Here is a 19920-nt window from a genome sequence, read left to right on the forward strand (position 1 = left end):
TTACTGCCACTCCAACAACTTAATGTTCATTGGAAACACTATTATGAGTTTCAGTCATAGAAACAGATGATTTTTTTTCCCCAGCAGTTAAATCTTCAGGTGAATTTAACTTCTGTAATTTGATTCCAATTTGTACATATCTTCTGTACGTATCTTTTCTTCAATAAAAAAAGAAAAAAACCTCACTTTTCTTTTTAAACATATGATTGGCATATTTACTGCATAATTGCAAACTACTACTGTGGTTTCAGATGTTATACCCCTGCACAGAAATGATGGATTAGCCTGCTCTTTACTTGCTTTGAGGCAAAAATGTTGCCTCTGTCCCTGTTTACCCAGTTAAAAACTGTGTGAAATTGTTGTCCCAATATGCGTGAATTTACTTTTTGTTTATATATGAGAATGCACATATATGCACGGAAACGAAATCATTAGATTAATCCAATAAAAAATGAAAAATGGAACTGAAGCAAATTATGTATGCACAAAATGCCACTGTGTTTCATTGCATGTTACTATCAAATCAAGATTAAGAAGATGTAAAACTGAAAATCCCAATTTTCTAAACCCATGCTAAGACACAGGGTAAATTGATATTGATTGATGTTAAACATGCTCTTCCTTCCACATCATTGTCTAAGAAAACAGAAAATAAAAGAGAAATAGCAGTATTAGGCTCAGTCTAACCAAGACCTCAAGAATCTATGCTGAAGTGCTCCTTGAAGAACTAACAGGTGCTATGAACACAACCATCTTTTGACTCCATAGGGACTGTGGAAAGCATGAAAACTTCTGAGACATCTGATGTTTGAGTGTAGCCAAAGGCAGCTTCAAAGTGCTCTTTGGCTGGATCATCAAATCTCAGCATAAATATACAACATATTTGATGACACTGAAGTCTGTATCCATGAAAATTATTATCAAATATAATTTATTCTGGACAGATCAAGCCTCATCCATGTAGCATAATAAGGAAAATGAGCTTCAGAACAAGAATAGAACCAGTTTTGGCATGCAGTCTTCTTTCCTCAATCTCTCTTGCCGTTTTTCCTTCACAGAAGAAATTAATACATGTGAAAGAAATAAAGTGGGGAAACACTGGGCAACAGAGAAGGTGCTAGGCACAACAGACCATTGGAGTAGGGGGAAGAGGTGCAAAACAATAATGTCAAGAAGGAAGGGGAAAATAGTTCTGAAGGTTGTGTTTGTGTTTGTGAACATCCTACCTACCTACCCCTCAGGAACCAACGTACAGTGGGAGGAGCCATGGGAACTAAAAAGACCTTATTTCACTCCTTATAATAATGCAAACAAGATAAAAGTCTGGAAAATCACCTACAGTTGACTAGATTAATGTCTGTGCGCTTTATAAATGGAGGTTAGAAGACCTGTTATGCTGAAAAAACTGAAAACGTGGGAATATTGCAAAATAACCTGCCATGAACATGTTTGTATAGAACTGCTGCAAGCAAACGTCAGAATAATGTAACCTATGTGAGCCAGGATGATTGTGGATGCTGGAGGTGCCTACGTAAAGAAGAAAAAAATAATTTTGGGCATCTGATAACAAAGAAGTGATGCTGAATGGACAGCAGTCTTCACAGAGGGGAAGAGGCAAGGCAAACTTGGAAGTCCTGAAAAAAAGACAATGGACAAATATGTCATCATTTAGGAATTAGGTGTACATAAATAACTTCCAAGAAAACAAAATATAAGACCCATTGAAAAGGAAAAGAAACACGTAAACACAGTTTCTGAGCCAATGGATTTTCTAAAAAATAAAAATCCCACATGATAAACAACCCAGAAGACAATGAGACATTTATTGGGAGGAAGGCAGTTCAACTTCTACCTAATGCTTTCACTGGTGAAAAGGGTCTCCATTCCATAAGTTTTTCAGCGATCTGTATAACTCTTATTCTTACCTCTTCTGTGCCCATTTCCTTCAATGCCTTTGATAATACATTTGTTCCTTACAGAAGCTTCTGGAGACATCGTTATCTACAAGACACGTACATATATTTTCATTGAAAATGCTTTCCTCTGTTTGCCATCAGACCCTCTCATGTTTCACTTCATGATATGAGCTGATGTGATTGCCTTAACTGTCAAGACACTACTGCATGTATAGTACCTGTGTTCTCCACAGTACTGTCTAATTTTCCAGAACTTTCCTCTGATTGTAGGTTTCAAGGGTATCTGTAAACTCTGCCTTTGCTAGCGGGGATCACTTCGCTCCTATTTTATGACTCCTACTTATGATGCCTTTGCGATCACGTATCGTCATCTTACACCAGTCCACAGGTGGCACTGGCAAAACAGCCTAGCTAGGCCATTACCAGCTTCCTTCCATGCTGCTTTTTCAATCAGACCTAGTCCTCAGAAAAGCCTCCATATGCGTTCTACTTAGGTTCCTCTTAACACAACTAAGAGAAACCCCAAAAGCTGTAAATAAGTTAGCTTCTCAAAGATATAAAGATCAAAAAATCCTGCAGGCTCTGAAGTATCTGGTCATTTTAGGACAGCGTGCATGTAAGAGAGTGATTTTTATCTAAAAGTAGTATCAAAAAGGACAGTGTTAGGGCCCTAAGTACACCTACCTTCAAGAAGTTTAGTTGGCTGAGTTAAGGAATTTAGCTTGCCAAGACCAAAGGCAGCTCTTCCACTATTAAGAGCTGTTATGAAGAAAGCTGGAAGCAAGGGCCTGACCCTCCTTTTCTCCTTTTCCCTTGGGAGCTACTTTTAAGCAAATTCTTTACTGTTTTGCCCCCTACGTCTGCACTTGGTCTGGTACCTCCCTGACCTTGATGTGCACCCACTGGCTCAGCTTCCTGGCTTGCCCTGGGACCTGCTGCCTTGCTGAGACCTTACCTGGTGGTCACTCGACTACGCCTGACCCCGTGGCCCTGATCCTGACCTTGACTCATGCTTTGCATCCTGGTGATGGATGGATCTCTGGTGAGGCTACTGTTCTCATCTGCCTTGACACTGTGCTCCGCTCCAGGCTCCCCTTCCCTTTTGGAGTGGCTGGCCCTCACTGCTTCCTGATAAGCAGCAACATGCTCACAACAGTTCTTTCAGATTTGCAAGGCTATCTTCACAGTGAGATGTCCAAAATTTTCAGATGAGTGTAGCATTAGTACTTAAATACACTCAAGTTAGAGCCTAAGATTTACAGTGAAGCCAGACATATCAACCTGAGACCTATTTTGCTGACTACAGATGAGTGACCTGATGCCATGCTTAGTAAGCCCCCTCTTCCCTGGGCTGTGCCTCCTCTGCATAAGGGCTATCAGCCCTGGGGATTTTCCGATCAACCTGTCTCAGCTACTGCTACAGTAACACCGTAAGATGAGCTGCAACATCCCAGCTTCTCCCAGTGAACTGACCGCTGCTATTGCAATCTCTCCGTCTTAGCATAAGGGCAACGCACGCCAGGTTTTGGCGGGCACCTTCTGCCAGACCGTGGAGAAGCACTGCTCTGGGGGCCGGGGGCTGGGGCCCGGCTCGGCCCGCCTTCCCCTCGGCTTCAAACACCAGTTATTTATTTCCTGACTGACACAGAGCACCCTACCCGGACCCGCGGAGCCCGAGGCGGGACACAACGGTCATCACCTCCCACCGGCCCTCCGCAGGGCGCACCGCCCCGCGCCTAACGGCCCCGGGCCGCGCGCGCGCGAACACGCCACCGCCGCCGCCCACCCCGACCGGGCGCAGGTGGGAGTCGCTCGGCCCGCCCGCGCATGCGTTCTGAGGAATCGGTGGCATTTAAAGGGCCAATGGCCATTGTGGTCGGGGTGTGCTGATGGGTGCTGGCTCCTTCCCTGCTGGGGTGTCCCGGGCTGGCGTTCCGCCCCCCAACCCCGCGGCCTGGTCGTACGCTGCAGGGCTGCCCGGCCGCGCCCGGGCCCACACGTCTCAGCGCGGGGTGGGCGAGGTGTAGGGCCTGGTCCCCGCTGGGGGCAGGCATGCGGGCGGGCGCTGGATTCTTTGGATCGCGGACGTCGCGGGCAAATAAAACAGGCGCGCGGGCGGTTGTGCCGTGCCGGCCGCATTCCCGCTGCTAGGGGGAGGGCGAGGAGCGGAGTGGCCGCGGCGCAGATGGAGCCCGGCAGCGGGAGCGGCGGCGCCGGGCCCGCCGTCACGCCGGTGGCGGCTGTGCTGCCGGCGGGCGGGAGCGGGGAGCGCCTGGGTAGCGCCACCCCCAAGCAGTTCTGCGCCGTGCAAGGGAGGCCGCTCGTCAGCTACACGGTGCGGGCGATGGAGAGGTAACGAGGCCGGCGCCGCTCGGCTCCCCCTCCGCGCCGTGCGGGCCTCCCCCGCCGCTTGAGGCCCGGCCGCCGGTCCTTGCCGTGCCCCAGTGCCCAAAAGCTGCCGGCAGCCGCCCGGCCGTCCCGGGAGCGGTCGCGCCTCGGAGGGTTTGGTTTTGTGTGCCGGTGGGGTCTTCCCTCCTTCACCCCCCGCGGCCCAAATGTGTCAGGAGGGGCTGGGCGCAGGTGGGCCTGGCGCGGAGCGGCGTGCTCCGAGCTGCGGCCAGGCCGCCTCCCCGGGGGAGAGGGACCGGGCGCTCTCCCCGCCCCACCCCTGCCGGGCTCTGGCATCCACGTCCCCGGCGCTGCCCACGCCTTCAGGTGCTGCCACTTTCCATTGCTGCTGGAGGTCTGCTCCAGGCCCTCGGCCTCGAAGCTTGAGGGGTTTTGTCGCTGCAGCGGCTGGTTTGGTGAGCTGCAAGCCTACCATTGCCATTGGAGGCTGGCGTGATACTCTCCAGGGGCACTGAAAGAAAATCTACTGTGCCATAGCCATGGGAGATGGTCTCGGTGTCCAGAGGCCTGGAAAAAAGACCCAGTCTTCACAATGGGAATAGTTCAGTGGTCTAGAGCACTGCATTATGCTTCATCATATAGTCTGTGGTGGAACACCCTGACTTAGCAGGAGGCTTAAGTGCCCCCTTGGCTTTGTTTAAGATCACAGAATCGTATTATCATGGAGATTGGAAAAGACCCTTAAAATCCTCAAGTCCAACCATAAACCTTGCTTTAAGTGCAAGCCCCATTACTTAAACCTTACGGTTTCTGGGCTAGAAACTGATAGCTCATGTAGTGTGAGGCTGCGTGTATAACTTTTCTTTGTTTACGTTGGAGCAAAGAATCTCAGTAATGGGATATCTTCGCAGTCAGGTTTTTCCTTTTCATAAGACAGTTGAGTTCTAGGCATGTGACTGACAGTTAATGCATTATTGTCAAATGTTAACATAATGTAAGCCTTGTATCTAGTGTCACTTGAAACACTGCAAGTAGGGTGGAGTGTCAGATGTGTTCTGGATGTTTTGCAGTAACATGTAGAAAAACAAACCTTAGGTTTTAGAGAAAATAAATGGGGAGGAACAGAGGGTGCTGAAAAGAAATGGGACTGCCAACATCTCCCAGAGTTCTTAACTCATGGAAACTTGTACAACATCAAAATTGGGGGTCTTTTTCCATTCCCACCCAGAGAGGCTTCCCTCAGGTCACTTGTTACTTTATGAAAGAAATATTGCTTGTTTTATTTATTTAATTTTCAACAGCAGCTAGTCACAAAGCTAAACACATCAGTAAGCAAAACCTCCAATCCAAAGCTTGTCACAGCTGCAATTTCTGCCAAAATGTCATGGGAATCTACAGAGAAGAATAATATTCTCACTCAGTATGTTGGAGACCTGGAAAAGAGAACAGTGTGAGGTTTGGGAAGGAAATTATATTCATAGGAAAATAAAACATTTTTAATTAAAAAAAAAAAAAATCTTTCATTTTTGCTGCCAGTAAGCTGGAAGCAAATAACAGTTCCTGGGAAAATAACAGTTCTTTGGGCAACAGTGTTATATTTATGTCCTAAAGCTGCAAAAAATTAGAAGGTTGAATTCTAATTGTACAGTCCAACCAGGCGCGTGATCCCAAGTTGATGGTGAGATTAACAACCTAGTGCTTTTGCTTAACTTTGGGAGTGCAATAACTGGTGCCAGTGCTCTCACAGGCAGAGCTTTCTGCCATCTCTGCACTGAATTGGAGCGTTGCCTGGTTTGTATGGGGAGTTGGGAACAGATGTACTCTGAAGCTTGGAAAGGCTTTCATTTTCATCTTAACACTTTTACTTTTGACTCTGAAATTGTAAAAGAGGTACCTTTTTCTTTGAGCAAATGTACGTGCAAAAATGTGATACTGAAGAACTGCAGCTTGTCACATAATCTGTGACGCAAAAGTGGCAGATTTTCTGTGTTTAGCTTGATATTGTCTTCTGATGTCTATTGTTGATCTGCTGTAATTGAATGAATCACTGACTCATTAACCAGTTCAACAGAAGTTATTACAGGCTATCTCAGCTGCTGCAGCTATTTTTGAGCTTTTTTTTTTAGTCTGGAAAAAACATAGCAACATATAGATAGAAATACATAAGTCAGGATTTGCAGCTACTTTGCATGTGTTTTTTAAAAATCATGAGAAAAGGATTTTTATACTGTTCAACTGAAAGTAGTGAGAATCTTAAATACTGATGTGGAAAAACTGGCAGACAAGAATGAATAAGTAGTGCAACCTGTTGCATAGGATGACAGCACGTGGGACATTGGCCTGCCAGTAATAATCAAAGATGGTGCCCTTAGGAAGAGGAGGTGAGAAAAAATAGGGTGAGGAAAAATTATTGGGCTTTATTGCCAGTGCAGTGGGTCTGATAGGAAGGTCATGTTCTACCTTGGGGGTAAAATTAATGTGTGTTAGATAACTTAGAAGTCTGTTTTTCCCATTGGATTTGTTTCTGCTTTTTGATGCAAGGCTTTTGTATCAAGTTCAACAGAACTAGAATGGCATTCATCCTTTTTGCTTCTCCACAAACAAGCAGGGTTCTTCCTTAATTTTATTTATTTTTTTGTGTGTATGTTTGTTTAGAACAGGACGTTTCCAATTAATTTTCTGAGTGAGGAATCTCAGCTCTCTATGCACATGTGCACACATATTTTACTAAAGTGATAGAGGGGAAGACAGACTAACGTAAAGGTTGATTTTAAAATAATTGTGGGACAAATAAGCTGCTGCTATTCTTGCTATGCTGATATTTCGCCGGTTGTTGAAAGTACTGTGAGAAATTATGGAAGAGGAAAGCAGGAAAAAACTTTCGATGAAGGTTTCAGTTTTGTTTACTTTGTTTACTGTAATTGTAGTCTCTTAAAACAGGTAGCCTGTTATCAAAAAAAATCACCTGGGGAAGCTTCCAAAGAATCACCTCTTTGGAAGTGTCTTGTGGAGTTTATTTGCCAAGTATTTTTCCCTGTTGGCTGATGCATGTTCACTGGCTCTACAGTCACACCATTACAGTTTTGTTAAATTTATCTATTGTGATAGGTTTTTTTCTCCGGTTATCATTATTTTTAGCTTATAAGCAATTTCAAGAATAAGTTAATCATAGCAAACAATCCACTTGTTTTAACTTTATGAAGGTATCTATGTTGTCTTGCCTGACTAATAAGGAATAAGGAACATTTTCTTTCAGGAAAAAAATGGATAGCTTCTGTACATGAGATGCTCAAAACTTCCTTAATGTACCTGTGAAACTTTTCAGGCTTAAAAGCTTCCTGCTTCCATTTTTGTACACTAAAAGATATATACGTATTCATATATTTTTTCATTTATCAATAAAGTCATATCAAAGCTGTTACGGAGCAAAAAGAAGTTATGCTTGCATTCTGCGAATGCATTTTGTTCTTGACAGTTCTTTTTCTCAGTTGGTGCTTGAATAGTAAGATCAGCAAGAGTAATATGATTTATCTTGTACCTCTGAAGAGTTTCTGTGGCAGTGAAAGGTCATATCTTACCCTACTAAAGCTGCCTCAGCAGTGGCTGCCCGGTTGTGATTCTGTGATTGTTTTGCTGATACAACTGCCAATTTCAGTAGGTTATGTTAGATAGGTTGTTACTGGTTTGGGTAAGAGTTTCGAGGAACTGAGTGTGAGTATTTAAGCCATATGTCAGATTTCAGGCTCAGCACTGGTTTGTATCTGAGTGAACTGATAGAGGGTTAAACCGCAGTCACATTTGTACTTGAGCATGCCATTTAGGTGATACAGTCTCAGAGCATAACTCATCAGTTATTTCATTTCCTCTGCAGTCTCTGATGTGAAGTCATGTAATAGCTTAATCTGTTGCTGAGTTAATGAGCTCCTTTACTTTGAGTTCTAGCTCAGCTAATGTAAATGTATGTACGTTTGTTTGAAATTCGATGGAAACTATTATTTTCTACTAGGCAGCTGGTCTGCCTGTCTGTAGGTGACGACAAGAAGGACAGTCGCAGGAAACAAACATAAAGTCTTTTTCTGCCTTATTATTTTCCTTTTATTATTATTGAGGTCCTCCCAGGGCAGTTGTAAAGTGATTATAAATGGGGTTGTTACTTTTGTTTCATTTGATGAGACCTGATTTTCCACTTCAGAACTACAGCCTATGTTGTACGGAAGCACTAGAGTTCTGTATTTGGTGCATGTTAAAGCACATTGGAGTACAGTATTCTGATCTTTTTCATGCCTTGTGCTGATTCTTTCTGAAGCTTGCATTATCTTGATCTAATATTACAGTTATAAAATGGAAAGGGTGTTCACTACTTTTAAACTGGTTTTCAGCGGTTCCTGAGCTTATTATTTTAGTATGGAATATTTCTGGAGAAAAGGGCGTGACAAATTGAGGAAGGGAAAAAAATTCATTTACTGCCAGATTGAGTGTATACTGATATCTTTCTGCTTCATTAAAACACTTTGCAACATTTCCATAAGCAGATCTTTAAAAGAGTAAGGACCTGTGTGGTGCACAGTTCTCATTCATGAGAATTTGCAGCATACTTTACTGAATTAACCTTTCATGAGTTTTGGTGGGATGTGTTAGGCTTGAAAGCCTAAGCTGTTCTTGTACCTGAGCAATCTAGAAGATACCTTTATGCTCATATATGAATAAGCTGCATTTCTAAATCCCAGCTCTAATTATAGATCACTAGTCCAGAATGAGTTTAAGGAGGACATACTCAAGTTTATAAATGTGTTTATCCAGACACAGGGTGGAGCTGTGACCGCATCCTGTCACTTTTCGGTGTATTGTACCACTGGAGGCCTTGAGCCATTCCACCCCCCTGTGCAGAGATTTATCATAGGCTGGCCAGTACTTCGGTTCTCTTTCCTTCTTCTCATAAGATGCTGTGTACTACCCAGTTGCCTCATAATCTGTTTCATTTGACTCCAGAATGGGAAATGTCAGTGCTTTTCTTACACAGTCACTAGTGCATGTGCAGACTGTCCACTGTTTCTGCGAACTGTGTAAGGCTATAGTCTTTCTGCAAATAGAAGTGCAGAGCTCTTATTCTCATTTAGTGTGAAATAGCTCTTCCTGAATTTTGCCTTATTTTAATGGCTGACTCTCAATATTCAAAAGAACCACCAACATGAATCCAATTAGTTTGCCTTAGTTCTGAGTTAAAGTCATGCAGAGGTGCTAAGTTTTGTGGCTAAATGTAAGACTATGCCAGGACTCATTTGAGAGATTTGAAAACCTTTTGATGAACCTGTGGTGGGTGACAAGTTGAAATGAAACTTGAAATCAAATTACTTCAGATTTTACATTTGAAGAATTTCAGTACTTAAAAATGCTGAGAATATGTTGGTTTGGTGGTATTTTATGCCTTTGTTAATAATAAAATGAACCTAGGGATAAATATTTTTCTTTTGAAGAGTGCTAATAGCACTTCCATTTATTTTATTTTGAAAAGTTATTTTAAAATTAATTGAAATAATTTTCCATGGAGTTCTATTAGTTATAAAAAAACGTACAGAATGTGGAGGATGCTCTGTTGTTTCACATAGTTCTAGGGGAGTGGTTTGTATCACAGATGAAAGCTTTTGGAGTAAGGATAGTTCCTAGGCAATGCCTTCTCATGTGTTATTGTAGAAAGCAGTACCTTGAGCCTGTGTATTTCTGAACTGTAAATTTCTTACTCTTATTTTCTAACAGAAAGTATATAGTACCTTAGTCCATCTTGTGTCTGCAAAATTAGTTTCAATAGCTTTACTAGTTTTAATTGAGAGAATATACCATACTTGTCTTTCTTCCTTCCCAGTTGGATGTGTAAGCTACACTTGAGTAACTTCAATATAGTAAATAGTAATTTGTTTTTGAATTCATTGCTTATCTGATAAGTTTCTTGTCTGTCATGCTAAAAAAAACTCCTGTCATCTGTGGAGACACAGGAAGAAAATAAGACCATTTAAAATTCTTTCTTATGCTCTCTACATAGCATTTAGGAAATAAGACACTCAAATAGCTGGATTTGAATTACGGTATTTCCGTTATTTTGAAGTACACTATGCCACATGTGACTATAATTTGTATTCCTAGGTCCTTTGGCACAAGTATGACTTCAGCCTAACTTCAGTTATGGCTGGTTTTAATCTTGTGGGTTGTGGGTCATTCTCCTTCACCACACACCCCCTCCCAATTGTAGAGTTAGGCTGATACCAACAGTAGAAGCTTGAAGTTCTCTAAAAATATGCTTTTTCATATTATGACAATTTTACCTATCATTGCTATGTTTTTACATTTTGCTAGCTTCCTAGAGCAGAAACCTTTGCGTGTGTATGTGTGTATATATTTTTTGTAAACTGCCGGTATAATATTTCCTGGCAATATTCAAGTGTCATAGTTTTGATTCATCAGCTATCTGTCAATTACTGCTCATGCCTCTTTTGGTAGTGATCTTTGTTTCAGAGTTTTTCTTGATCATCTTATTCACTTGTATGCAGTATATGGCACAGTAGAACATGGAGTATTCCGTGTCCCAGGATTTACCAACTTATTGGAGACTGAATTTAGAGAAAGCTGAAATAAAAGGTTGTAGCCGACTGATTTAGAAGTTACATTTGAAGCTAGGAATGAGGCTGGAGTAAGAAATGTTTTGAAGGCTTTTTGAAGGGTTATCAGAAGGAGCTTTTTTTTTTACCCTCTCTGCAAACTGGTTATTGGAAGCAAGTCCCTTCCCAGAATTCCAGTTACTTTGGTTGACATCCATGTACTGGTAGAGATCATCTCATGTAACTCTCTGTTTAGGGCTAGAGTGCTAATAAACACAGAAAAACATGTACTTGACTGTATTGAGAGATGCTTTATTTAGCCATCTTGAATTTCTTTTGATATGAATTTCTTTGTTTCATGGAGATATCTGTGCTTTCATTTAGTAATTCATGTCTACTTTCTCTGTTTTTGTACTGTTCCTTCTAGGATAAGTTGGATATCTAAAATTATTGTGGTGGTCTCTCCTGAAAACATTGAAACAATGAAGTCTATCATTGAAAAATATGGCCATGAAAGAGTTATGATAGTAGAAGGTGGAATAACTCGTCACCGGTCAATTTTCAATGGACTGAAAGTATTTGCAGAGAATGAATTTTCCAACCATCTGCTCCAGAAACCAGAAGTAGTGATCATCCATGATGCAGTGAGGCCTTTTGTTGAAGAAGATATTCTTTCAAAAGTGGTTCTGGCTGCTAAAGAACATGGGGTATGTACTATACAGCAGTACAACTCTGCGGGGTTCTTTATATTGTGCAGTGTAAAATCATGATTGATAAATAAGGATTTTTCTAGCAATTGTATTAATGCATTATGTTGGCTTTTAAGCAGAATAGATTCAGAATCCCGGTTACGCAGAGAGATCAGGTAGGTGAGTGAGACATTTTTAAATGCTACAGATGTTATTTGCTATGGGAGATAATTATTGCCATGGAGACTATCAGTAAGAGATTGAATTAATCAGCAATTTGTTAGTTGAAAGGTAGATTACATAACGATAGTTTACCTTTTTTCCCCATGCAGAATTCGCACCTAATGCTAGAGTAGTTCAGTTAGTGATTACTAATAATAGCCAAAGAGAGTACAGCACTGGTTGACTTGCAAACTGTTTTCCTCTCAAACTTACATGCAAATCGTGAATAAGTGGCAAGAGAGCTATCTCTGTATTAATGATGAATTCTCCTAGAATCTGTAAGCATTGCAAACTGCTGAGAAAAAGGGGAAGCAGGAAGCCTCCAACCATAGTTTGGAGATCCTGCTGGTCATCACTGCATTTGAGGACTGGGAATATTCACAGGAACCGGAAAGATTTCTGAGAAAGTAAATGATATGTGGAGGGGAAGAGTTGGTAGGAGTTGTGTTATGCAAGTAGAATGGTAGAGTTATTAAAGGCATGCACTAGCAACAAGGGGAATTGGTGGATAAACTGGCTGACTAAGATAGAGACGTAAAAAATTACAACTTAGCCACAGGCTTGTTTGTACAATTTGCTATCTTCACCTTGTACTACAGTTCTCCATTAATAAGATAGTAGAATGCTTCCTTACTTCAGGGAGATGATTTGAGGTAGCAGTCATTAGTGACAGCAGATTGTTTGGGTATTAGAAAGCTAGGAAAATCTACTACTGCTTGTCCTTTTCAGGAAATGAGGTAAAAAATAAGCTAATTGACGGATGATTTGCAACTTTGACAGTGGAATACAGTCCAAAGAATGAATTGTGGTACTTCCTTAGCGGTCTTCCATCTTTTTTTGAAAGCCCGTGGTGTAAAAGGGGAATGTATGACTTGTTAAAATATTTATTATGAAAACTAAATTATGTAAGGTCTCTTGGAATGTTAGGTTAGAAATCTAAATGTAGTGAGCTTCTTACCAGTAGGCCTGTACTATTGTAGGTTGGTTTAATGAGAAATGGCAATAAAAGAGAAACTGCTCTACAGTTTTCAGTGATTCAGAACATAAGTTTCCAGTCATTAAAGCTTAAATTCCATTAGAATTTTAACAAGGTTTTTGACCTTTCTCATACAGCACAAAATAGCATTCCAGAATTGATTCTCTGCCAAAAACTTTAAAAGAGATCCCCTTTGTAAATGTTTAAAATGTGATTTCTTGAGAGTGGTAGAAGACTGGGGTTAATTGTACTGATGTTGAGTTGAAATGAGAGTAACTCTTTTCTGAATGTGTTTGTATTTGGGTGTCTTTGCATGTTATGGTATGTCATATCTCATTTGTCTTTGTGTTTAAGTTTAACTTGTTCACCTTTTCTTGAAACTCGTATGATTTTAATGTCATTTTTTTTCCTGGTTTTCTTCTTAATTGGGTGTAAGTCATTTTCAGTACAACAGCAGGGAACCAAGGCAATCTCCATTGATTTTTCTCAAGGCAGTGTACTCTAGTTCATCTGAACTTCTGACTGGTAAATATTTCCTTACCTAGATCGCTGAAGTATCATTTGATCTCAAAAAGGGGATCTTATACATTCGTCATAGACTTTTCCATTATACAATGTCTGTCTGAAATGTGCATCGTATTTTTTGGCTCTGTGGTGGCTTCATGTGTTGGCTTAGAACCACTGAATTAAGTGAGTCTAGGCTGTCAGAGAACGAGACTCCAAAAGCTGTTAGCTGTTGATGTTACCTGACAAAGTAATTTGAATTAAGGAACAAGAGAAGAACTTAATTTTATGTAACAGATTGGAAAAGCTGCTTGCCAGAGAGAGGTGGCTATCTTCACCTGACAACTACAGAATTCTGAAGAACTGAAAGACTGGAAGGGTCAGACTCTTTCTCAAAGCTGAAATGCATGGTTTTGAATATCAGAAAAGAATTGATCAAGAGAAGCTATCGTCTTTAGTTCTTCCTATAGTCAAATTCTTTGTATATCTAAAAGGGAGTAAATTCTTCAATCTTTCAGTACAAAAAGTAATTACTTCCTTTTGCATTATGTAGAAAGGTACAAAAGCTGGCAGAAATATCATATTAAATCACTAGCGTAATAGGGGTAATGCTGTATTGTTGTTCATGTGCATACCATATAGGTAACATAATTATGAGAAGCTTTAATGTTCTTTAAAATGGTAATTGATCAAGTAAGTTATTGCACTTCTAGCTGCCAATTGTCAGGCAAATAAACTGCTTTATTACACTTACTAATCAGTTTGTTATTTGCCTGTAGGAATCAAAATGTGCGCCTTATCCAGAACTAATAAATTATGTTTTAAATCCCCCAAACAATCCCTTGATTACGTGAAAATATTACTTTGTAACCAATTAAATTCCATTTATGTTTTTGGGGTAACTTTGTAATTAAAATTACATGTTTCTCGAAACAAATTCTTTATTGCTAGTAAAAGTTGGGAAAAGGGGAAGCATCAGAAGGCATCAGTCCAAAGCCTCTAGCAATATCTCATTGCCAACATTGCATTTTAAACAACATAACTAAAAAGAAAAATGCTTACAAGAAAAAAAAGATCAGGAAGGCGGGGGGGGGGAACGTGTCAGTTCTGCTATTGAGAGTTAAAAAAAGGCACATACAGCCAAAGACTCCTTCTGTAGTTAACATAAACTAGATTTGAAAGTATAGTTTATTTCCTTGAAAGCGCTGAATCAAAACGGCATTCTTAAAAGCTGGTTTCTGGAAGCAGTCTAACACTTTCTTCTCAGCTTTAGCAAGGGTCTGAACAAAGCATGTGTGCCAATACAGATGTATAGTGCTACTTAGTCTCATGGACTCCTATTCACATACACAATCAATAAAAATAATACCCCCAGACAGAAAACACTACATATTATACTCAATCTGTTCCCAACTGAGTTACTCAGACTCAGTGCTGCAGTTACCAGTCTTACTATTTCAGATGGCTGGAGCACCGATACACGTGCTGTTCTTTCACCCCGTTAGACAGCAAAATAAAATGCTTTATGTATGATTGGTGAGTTGTATTAGCACAATATGGTGGGTGACAAACCAAAAAATACCCCTCCACTGAAGGTGAAGGAGGATTTGGGTGGATAAATAGGCTGATCCGGTGTGGTATACATGAATGGGGATGGTAGTGCTGGACTAGTTCTGCTTGCTCTATCCTTTCTTTGTTCTTTTTGTTTTAGAAACAATTATTTTTTAATGTTTTCTTATCTCCCCTGTTTTTGCCATGTACGGAATATTTTACACATGATCTTCATCCTCTTTGTTATACTCAAAGACTGATTTTAGCCAGCTGTGAAGGCTGCATCAGTAACAGACCATTTTTGATTCATATTTATACACTGGGTCATCTTAAGTCATCCTGTGCCTGTGTTCTCAGAGATTCTGCTTTTACTGTGTGCTTAATGCTTTGGGGGGAGGGGGGTGTGGGGTATGTGTGTGTTCCTGCTATCCTGTTAGATGCTTGTGCAAAAGCAGAATCAAGAACTGATGACATTACCATCTTGATGTGATTTTTATTCCACTGATGGAATGAGTTCTGTAATTTAGGAGACTCTGACTTATGTCAATGCAAAAATAGACACTAATGAATTGTAGGGGTGTTACATAGCAATTTTAAAAGAAAACAACATTTGAAGAGCTACATTATTGTGAAGATGAGAATCTCCTTCAGTAGCCCTGAAACGCTTCTGAATGTGTGAAGAAATGAAGTATGGCTTTGCTGCTGTACGGAAAATAGTTATACAATGCATTATTCCTGTTTCAACTCTGTAGTATCTATTGGAAATGTACTGTCGTTTCCATAGCTTATGGTATTATTGGTCCCATAGAAAGCTATAACCTTCCCAGCCAAGCCCTTACTTGTTTTCTGTGTTGAATGGAGAATTTACGTATTGGTAGCAAATACTTCAAGCCTTTGTCCTAACAAGATGGAGTGTTTGGTGGTAGGAAAGCACTGGTAAGGGGGGACACAACTCTGCCATTTCCCACTCTTTAAGTGGCTTAGATGATTCATTGCATTCGTTAGGAAGGATGCGACTCAACCAGCTGAAATACATAAATCATATACAGAAACTTAAACTATACTCTCCCTTTCTTCTTTGCAGCATTTCTAAGTTGTACTAAAAGAGTCACCTGTGCCTAATACAACTAGTGTTTGAACCTTTTTAAAAAGGTGACTTAATGCCACATTTTTTAGCTTCTGGAAGTCTACACATACAGTCATTTTTACCTTTTTTTTTAAGGTCAGATTAGGTTATCCTGGAAATAAATTTTGAGAATAACTTCCTGTACTTAAGTGGTTGCTGAGGTAATTTTTATGTAATGTTTATAAAATGTACCTCCTTTAAATTTAGAGAAATTATGTATGTGACACTGCTGCTGGTTTGAGGCTAATTAAAATCTGTATACTTCATCTGAGAAAACAATATGACTTTGGAAAAGACTCATATCTCCTTCCTGGAGCAGATCAAAGGGGTAAAGAATAGTCCCTTAAAATAAGGGAAATCTCAGCTTGTCCAGCATGTGTGAGGAGCTGAATAAAGGCCTTGGATTATACTACGTACTTCTACATGGCAAGATCCAGAAGGAATTCTGAGCCATATCCCCCTGGCTAAGGATTAGGCATGCACACCTCCCCGAGTTTTTCCCTCTTTCACCAAATACTGCACTGAAAAGAAATCTTGAGTTTTCTTCCAGAAGTGTTCCCAGCCACATTTTGGCTGAGTTTGTGACGTGGGTGGTTGTGGCAAGGACAACACCTGCCCTGCAGGTTGGGTGAAGCTTCTGAAAGCCAACTTGGCCTGTTTCATATGCTGTAATAGTTTGCTGGACTGGTTCTTTGCTTATCTTCCTGTTTCCAAGAGGGTAAGTGGGTTGTGGTACAGATAGAGCTAAACTGCCTTAAGGAGCATTGGAGCATGTAGGAGAGAATTCATGAGGTATCAAATTCATACACACATGTATTAGAGTCAGTATTTGAACCAAACTTGCATAGTAAGGCATAATGATCCATTTCACAAGGCCCTTGATAACAGAGGAGGTCCTAGATGAAGCTCGTATAAAGAGGTGACTGGAAATTTTGAATCTAATGGGCTGTAAGAGAAAGCAGCTCGGGTGCAAGGAGAGGACACAAGCAGTTTGAGAGAAGCAGCTGAGTGAATTCAGAAGGCAAAGAGATTTGATAAGCAGGTGTGGAGTTGCTCAGGGAACTGCGTGACCAGAAACTATACTGTCCATGGTTTTGGTTGCTCAGGACTCTGTGTGTGGGAAAGAGTTATTAATTAAACAGTGCAGTTTTGCATTTGGTTGATTAAATTGTGCAAGACTCCTCCTGCAACACCTCAAGATTTTTTTCTTCTTTCTTCATAATATGATGCAAATCATGTGTTTAAATGATAAGCGGTGGATCAGTAGCCTTCACATAGTGATATTGTTGATTTTGTAATGATGTAGACTTTCTAGAGGTAAACTATAACTTAACTGTAACTCCTGTGGCAGTAGCTTCAAGATTTCTACTCCACTCAATACAAATGTTAACTCATATTTTACTGACTTACTCTAATACGCAAAATCCTTTGTGGCTTGACGCATTCTCACCAATAGATTTTTGCAATGTAAATCAGTAATTAGGGTTTTAAAGAATGGCTTGCTGACTGTAAGATGTGTTGTTACTTGTTAATGCAAGATAATACTATGCAGTCAAAGTAAAATAGTCTGTTATTTTTAGAGGCAAAATTATTGTTTTACTGCTTCATTACTTTTTATAGCAAATATTCTAATTTTTGCCACCTAGATTTGTGGTGTAGCACTAATAGAAACAAGTGCTAATAGAACAAGAAAGTGCTGGTAGCTCATCTCATTGTCTGTCATCTTATGTTGAATGAATACCAACGTTTAAAGCTGTAAGTATACTTTAAAATACTTATTAAAATATTGAAAACTGTTGGTAGCATACTGGTCACGTGATTTGCTTTGGAATGTTTAAATTGCTTAGACTGAATTTTACATGTTATAGAATCCATCATAATTGTGTATAATATGCAAATATTGCTGACAACTGAAAAGAGAAAATACAGCATAAGTACGTCTTGAAGCACTATGCCAGCATGTGCTGCTCTTTAGGCAGGGGATACTATGTGTGGTCTGGATCATATACTTAGTATGGATCCTTGGTAGCATTATGCAGACTTTTTACAGGCTTTGAAGTACTTTTAAAAAAGATGTCAAGAAGAAAACAAAGCCTCAATAAATCAGAACTTGTTAAATATTACCAGTTATAGCACTGTGACAAAAATTAGCTGAATATATTGACCAAGGCAATAAGACCTTATTTGGCTGATAATATGATTTAATGTATTTCATGGAATATACAGTACTATTGTATTTATGGAAAACATGAACTTCCTTGACCATTCTTGAATTTCTGACAGGGAATGCACAGATAAGGAATGCAGTAGAAGAAATGCAATATAATTTGTATGACACCATGAAAAATGTATATATTAATTCTGCTAACTTTTGTAATTTTATTCTATATTGTATTAAAGACTTCATCTGATTTATGACAGTAATTAATGATACAAGAGCAACTTATGACATTCTTAAAGACTTACTTTCAATCTGCTTTTTAAAAAAAACCAGTTTTAATATGAAATCAAATGTTCACCTAAATTAGTTGTATCATCATTTGCTGTACCGCTTTTTGCTTTTTCTTAGTGCGTATGTACGTTCTTGGTTTTGCATGTTTTCTACTTTCAGTATGTTCCTGAGCTTGTTTTCAGTGCTGTATATTAAAAAATTGCAGTCTGTGATATGCCTAGGCCTGCTTTCTTCCTCCACCTCATATATCTATGTATTTTTTTCAGTTGCATATTTCTGTTGTCCTGTCCTTGCAGGACGTCCTGTCTTTCTGAGGGGAATATTTTTGGTTGTCTTTGAGAAATCTTACTTTTTCCACAGAATAACATCTAGAATTTAGCATGTTGTCATTTAGATCAAAATATTTCCTGATGCTTAGAGGTAAATGCTTTAAATTTAAAAGAACAGAAATTATGTAAAATAAAAGAGAACATGTGCAGTCTTAATTTTTGAGCAACAGTTTCTGTTATTGGTAATCTTTAGTTTGCTATAGCTAATTGGGGCTCTGACATGTCTTGGTGTACATGTACTATCCCCAGTATTATCCTCAGATAATATGTTCTGATAAAGGTGACCTCATTAGAAGAAATGTTTTCTTCTTCTTAAACAGTGTCATAAATATACATTACATTTGTTTAAGGCATCCTGGGACTTTGAAGTCAGTTCAATGTACAACATAGTGTCAGCTCATTAACATTGGATCAAAGTGTATATTAAATTTCTGATTAAACATCCCCTCTTTTGCAGCTAGGAATAAACACAATTATAACTTCTTCCTTCCTGGTGTTGGTTTAAGATTAACATGTGCCCAATTTTAGTGAGTTCGACTGTTGCTTCTAGCCAGCTGGGTAAACAGACTTTAAGGAAATTAGGTGAATTTTAGCATACAAGCCTTTTTTCATAGTGTTCAAAACTCCTTACATCTGTTCTAATTAACCTTCTTTTTGTCTGGCTGATGATTAGGTTTAATATCTGTGTTACACCAGGCTTGTTTAACATTTCAACTAGTGCTGTCCTTGGGCAATTAAAAGCTGCCAGTACAAATATGTCAAGATAGCTGGAATTAGACTGGTTGGTGATACTGCCTCTATAGAAGAAATTTTAGTGGGTATCTCACCAATGAGAATCAAAGATGGTGTGCCCATAATGACTATGAATTTTGATATTTTTTTTCCCCAACAAAATTCAAAATAAGGTAATTTAAGACTTATTGTTGTTTAAAAAAAGGAAGATACCCAGCAGAAAGAAGGTAACCTTTTTTTTTTTCCTTCAGCATTTATCTCTAATGGATACACAGCCCAGGTTGTGGATTGCACTTGTTTGTTAGTAGAAGAAATAGGTAGAAGGAATCCAGTCCCCACCACAGCAGTGCCACGCAAATTATGTCTATGCTACATGGAAGAGTCTGGTTGTGGGTGTGGGTGAAAGTATGATATGCCCTGGACTCAATTTGTGTTTCTGCATGATAATGAGAGTACCTTTACCTTTATTGTGGTCTGCTGTTCT

At 39.7% G+C, this 19920-nt stretch overlaps 1 protein-coding gene across 4 annotated transcripts in view; it reads left to right on the plus strand.

Annotated features, from left to right (window-relative positions):
- Positions 1-3773: 3773 nt before the first annotated feature.
- The window catches only part of CRPPA (CDP-L-ribitol pyrophosphorylase A), a 123398-nt gene continuing 107251 nt past the window's right edge, over positions 3774-19920 (plus strand). Inside the window, exons 1-2 of one of the 4 annotated variants that reach the window (XM_064444501.1) lie at positions 3774-4268; positions 11283-11562. In XM_064444501.1, coding sequence (XP_064300571.1) covers positions 4102-4268; positions 11283-11562 — 447 coding nt within the window. In that variant the 5' untranslated portion in view covers positions 3774-4101. The remainder of the gene's footprint in view (positions 4269-11282; positions 11563-19920) is intronic. The other 3 variants (XM_064444503.1, XM_064444502.1, XM_064444500.1) reach the window with 3 other exon arrangements.

This window comes from Phalacrocorax carbo, chromosome 2 (genome assembly GCF_963921805.1).
Source record: "Phalacrocorax carbo chromosome 2, bPhaCar2.1, whole genome shotgun sequence".
In the NCBI taxonomy this organism is placed as follows: domain Eukaryota; kingdom Metazoa; phylum Chordata; class Aves; order Suliformes; family Phalacrocoracidae; genus Phalacrocorax; species Phalacrocorax carbo.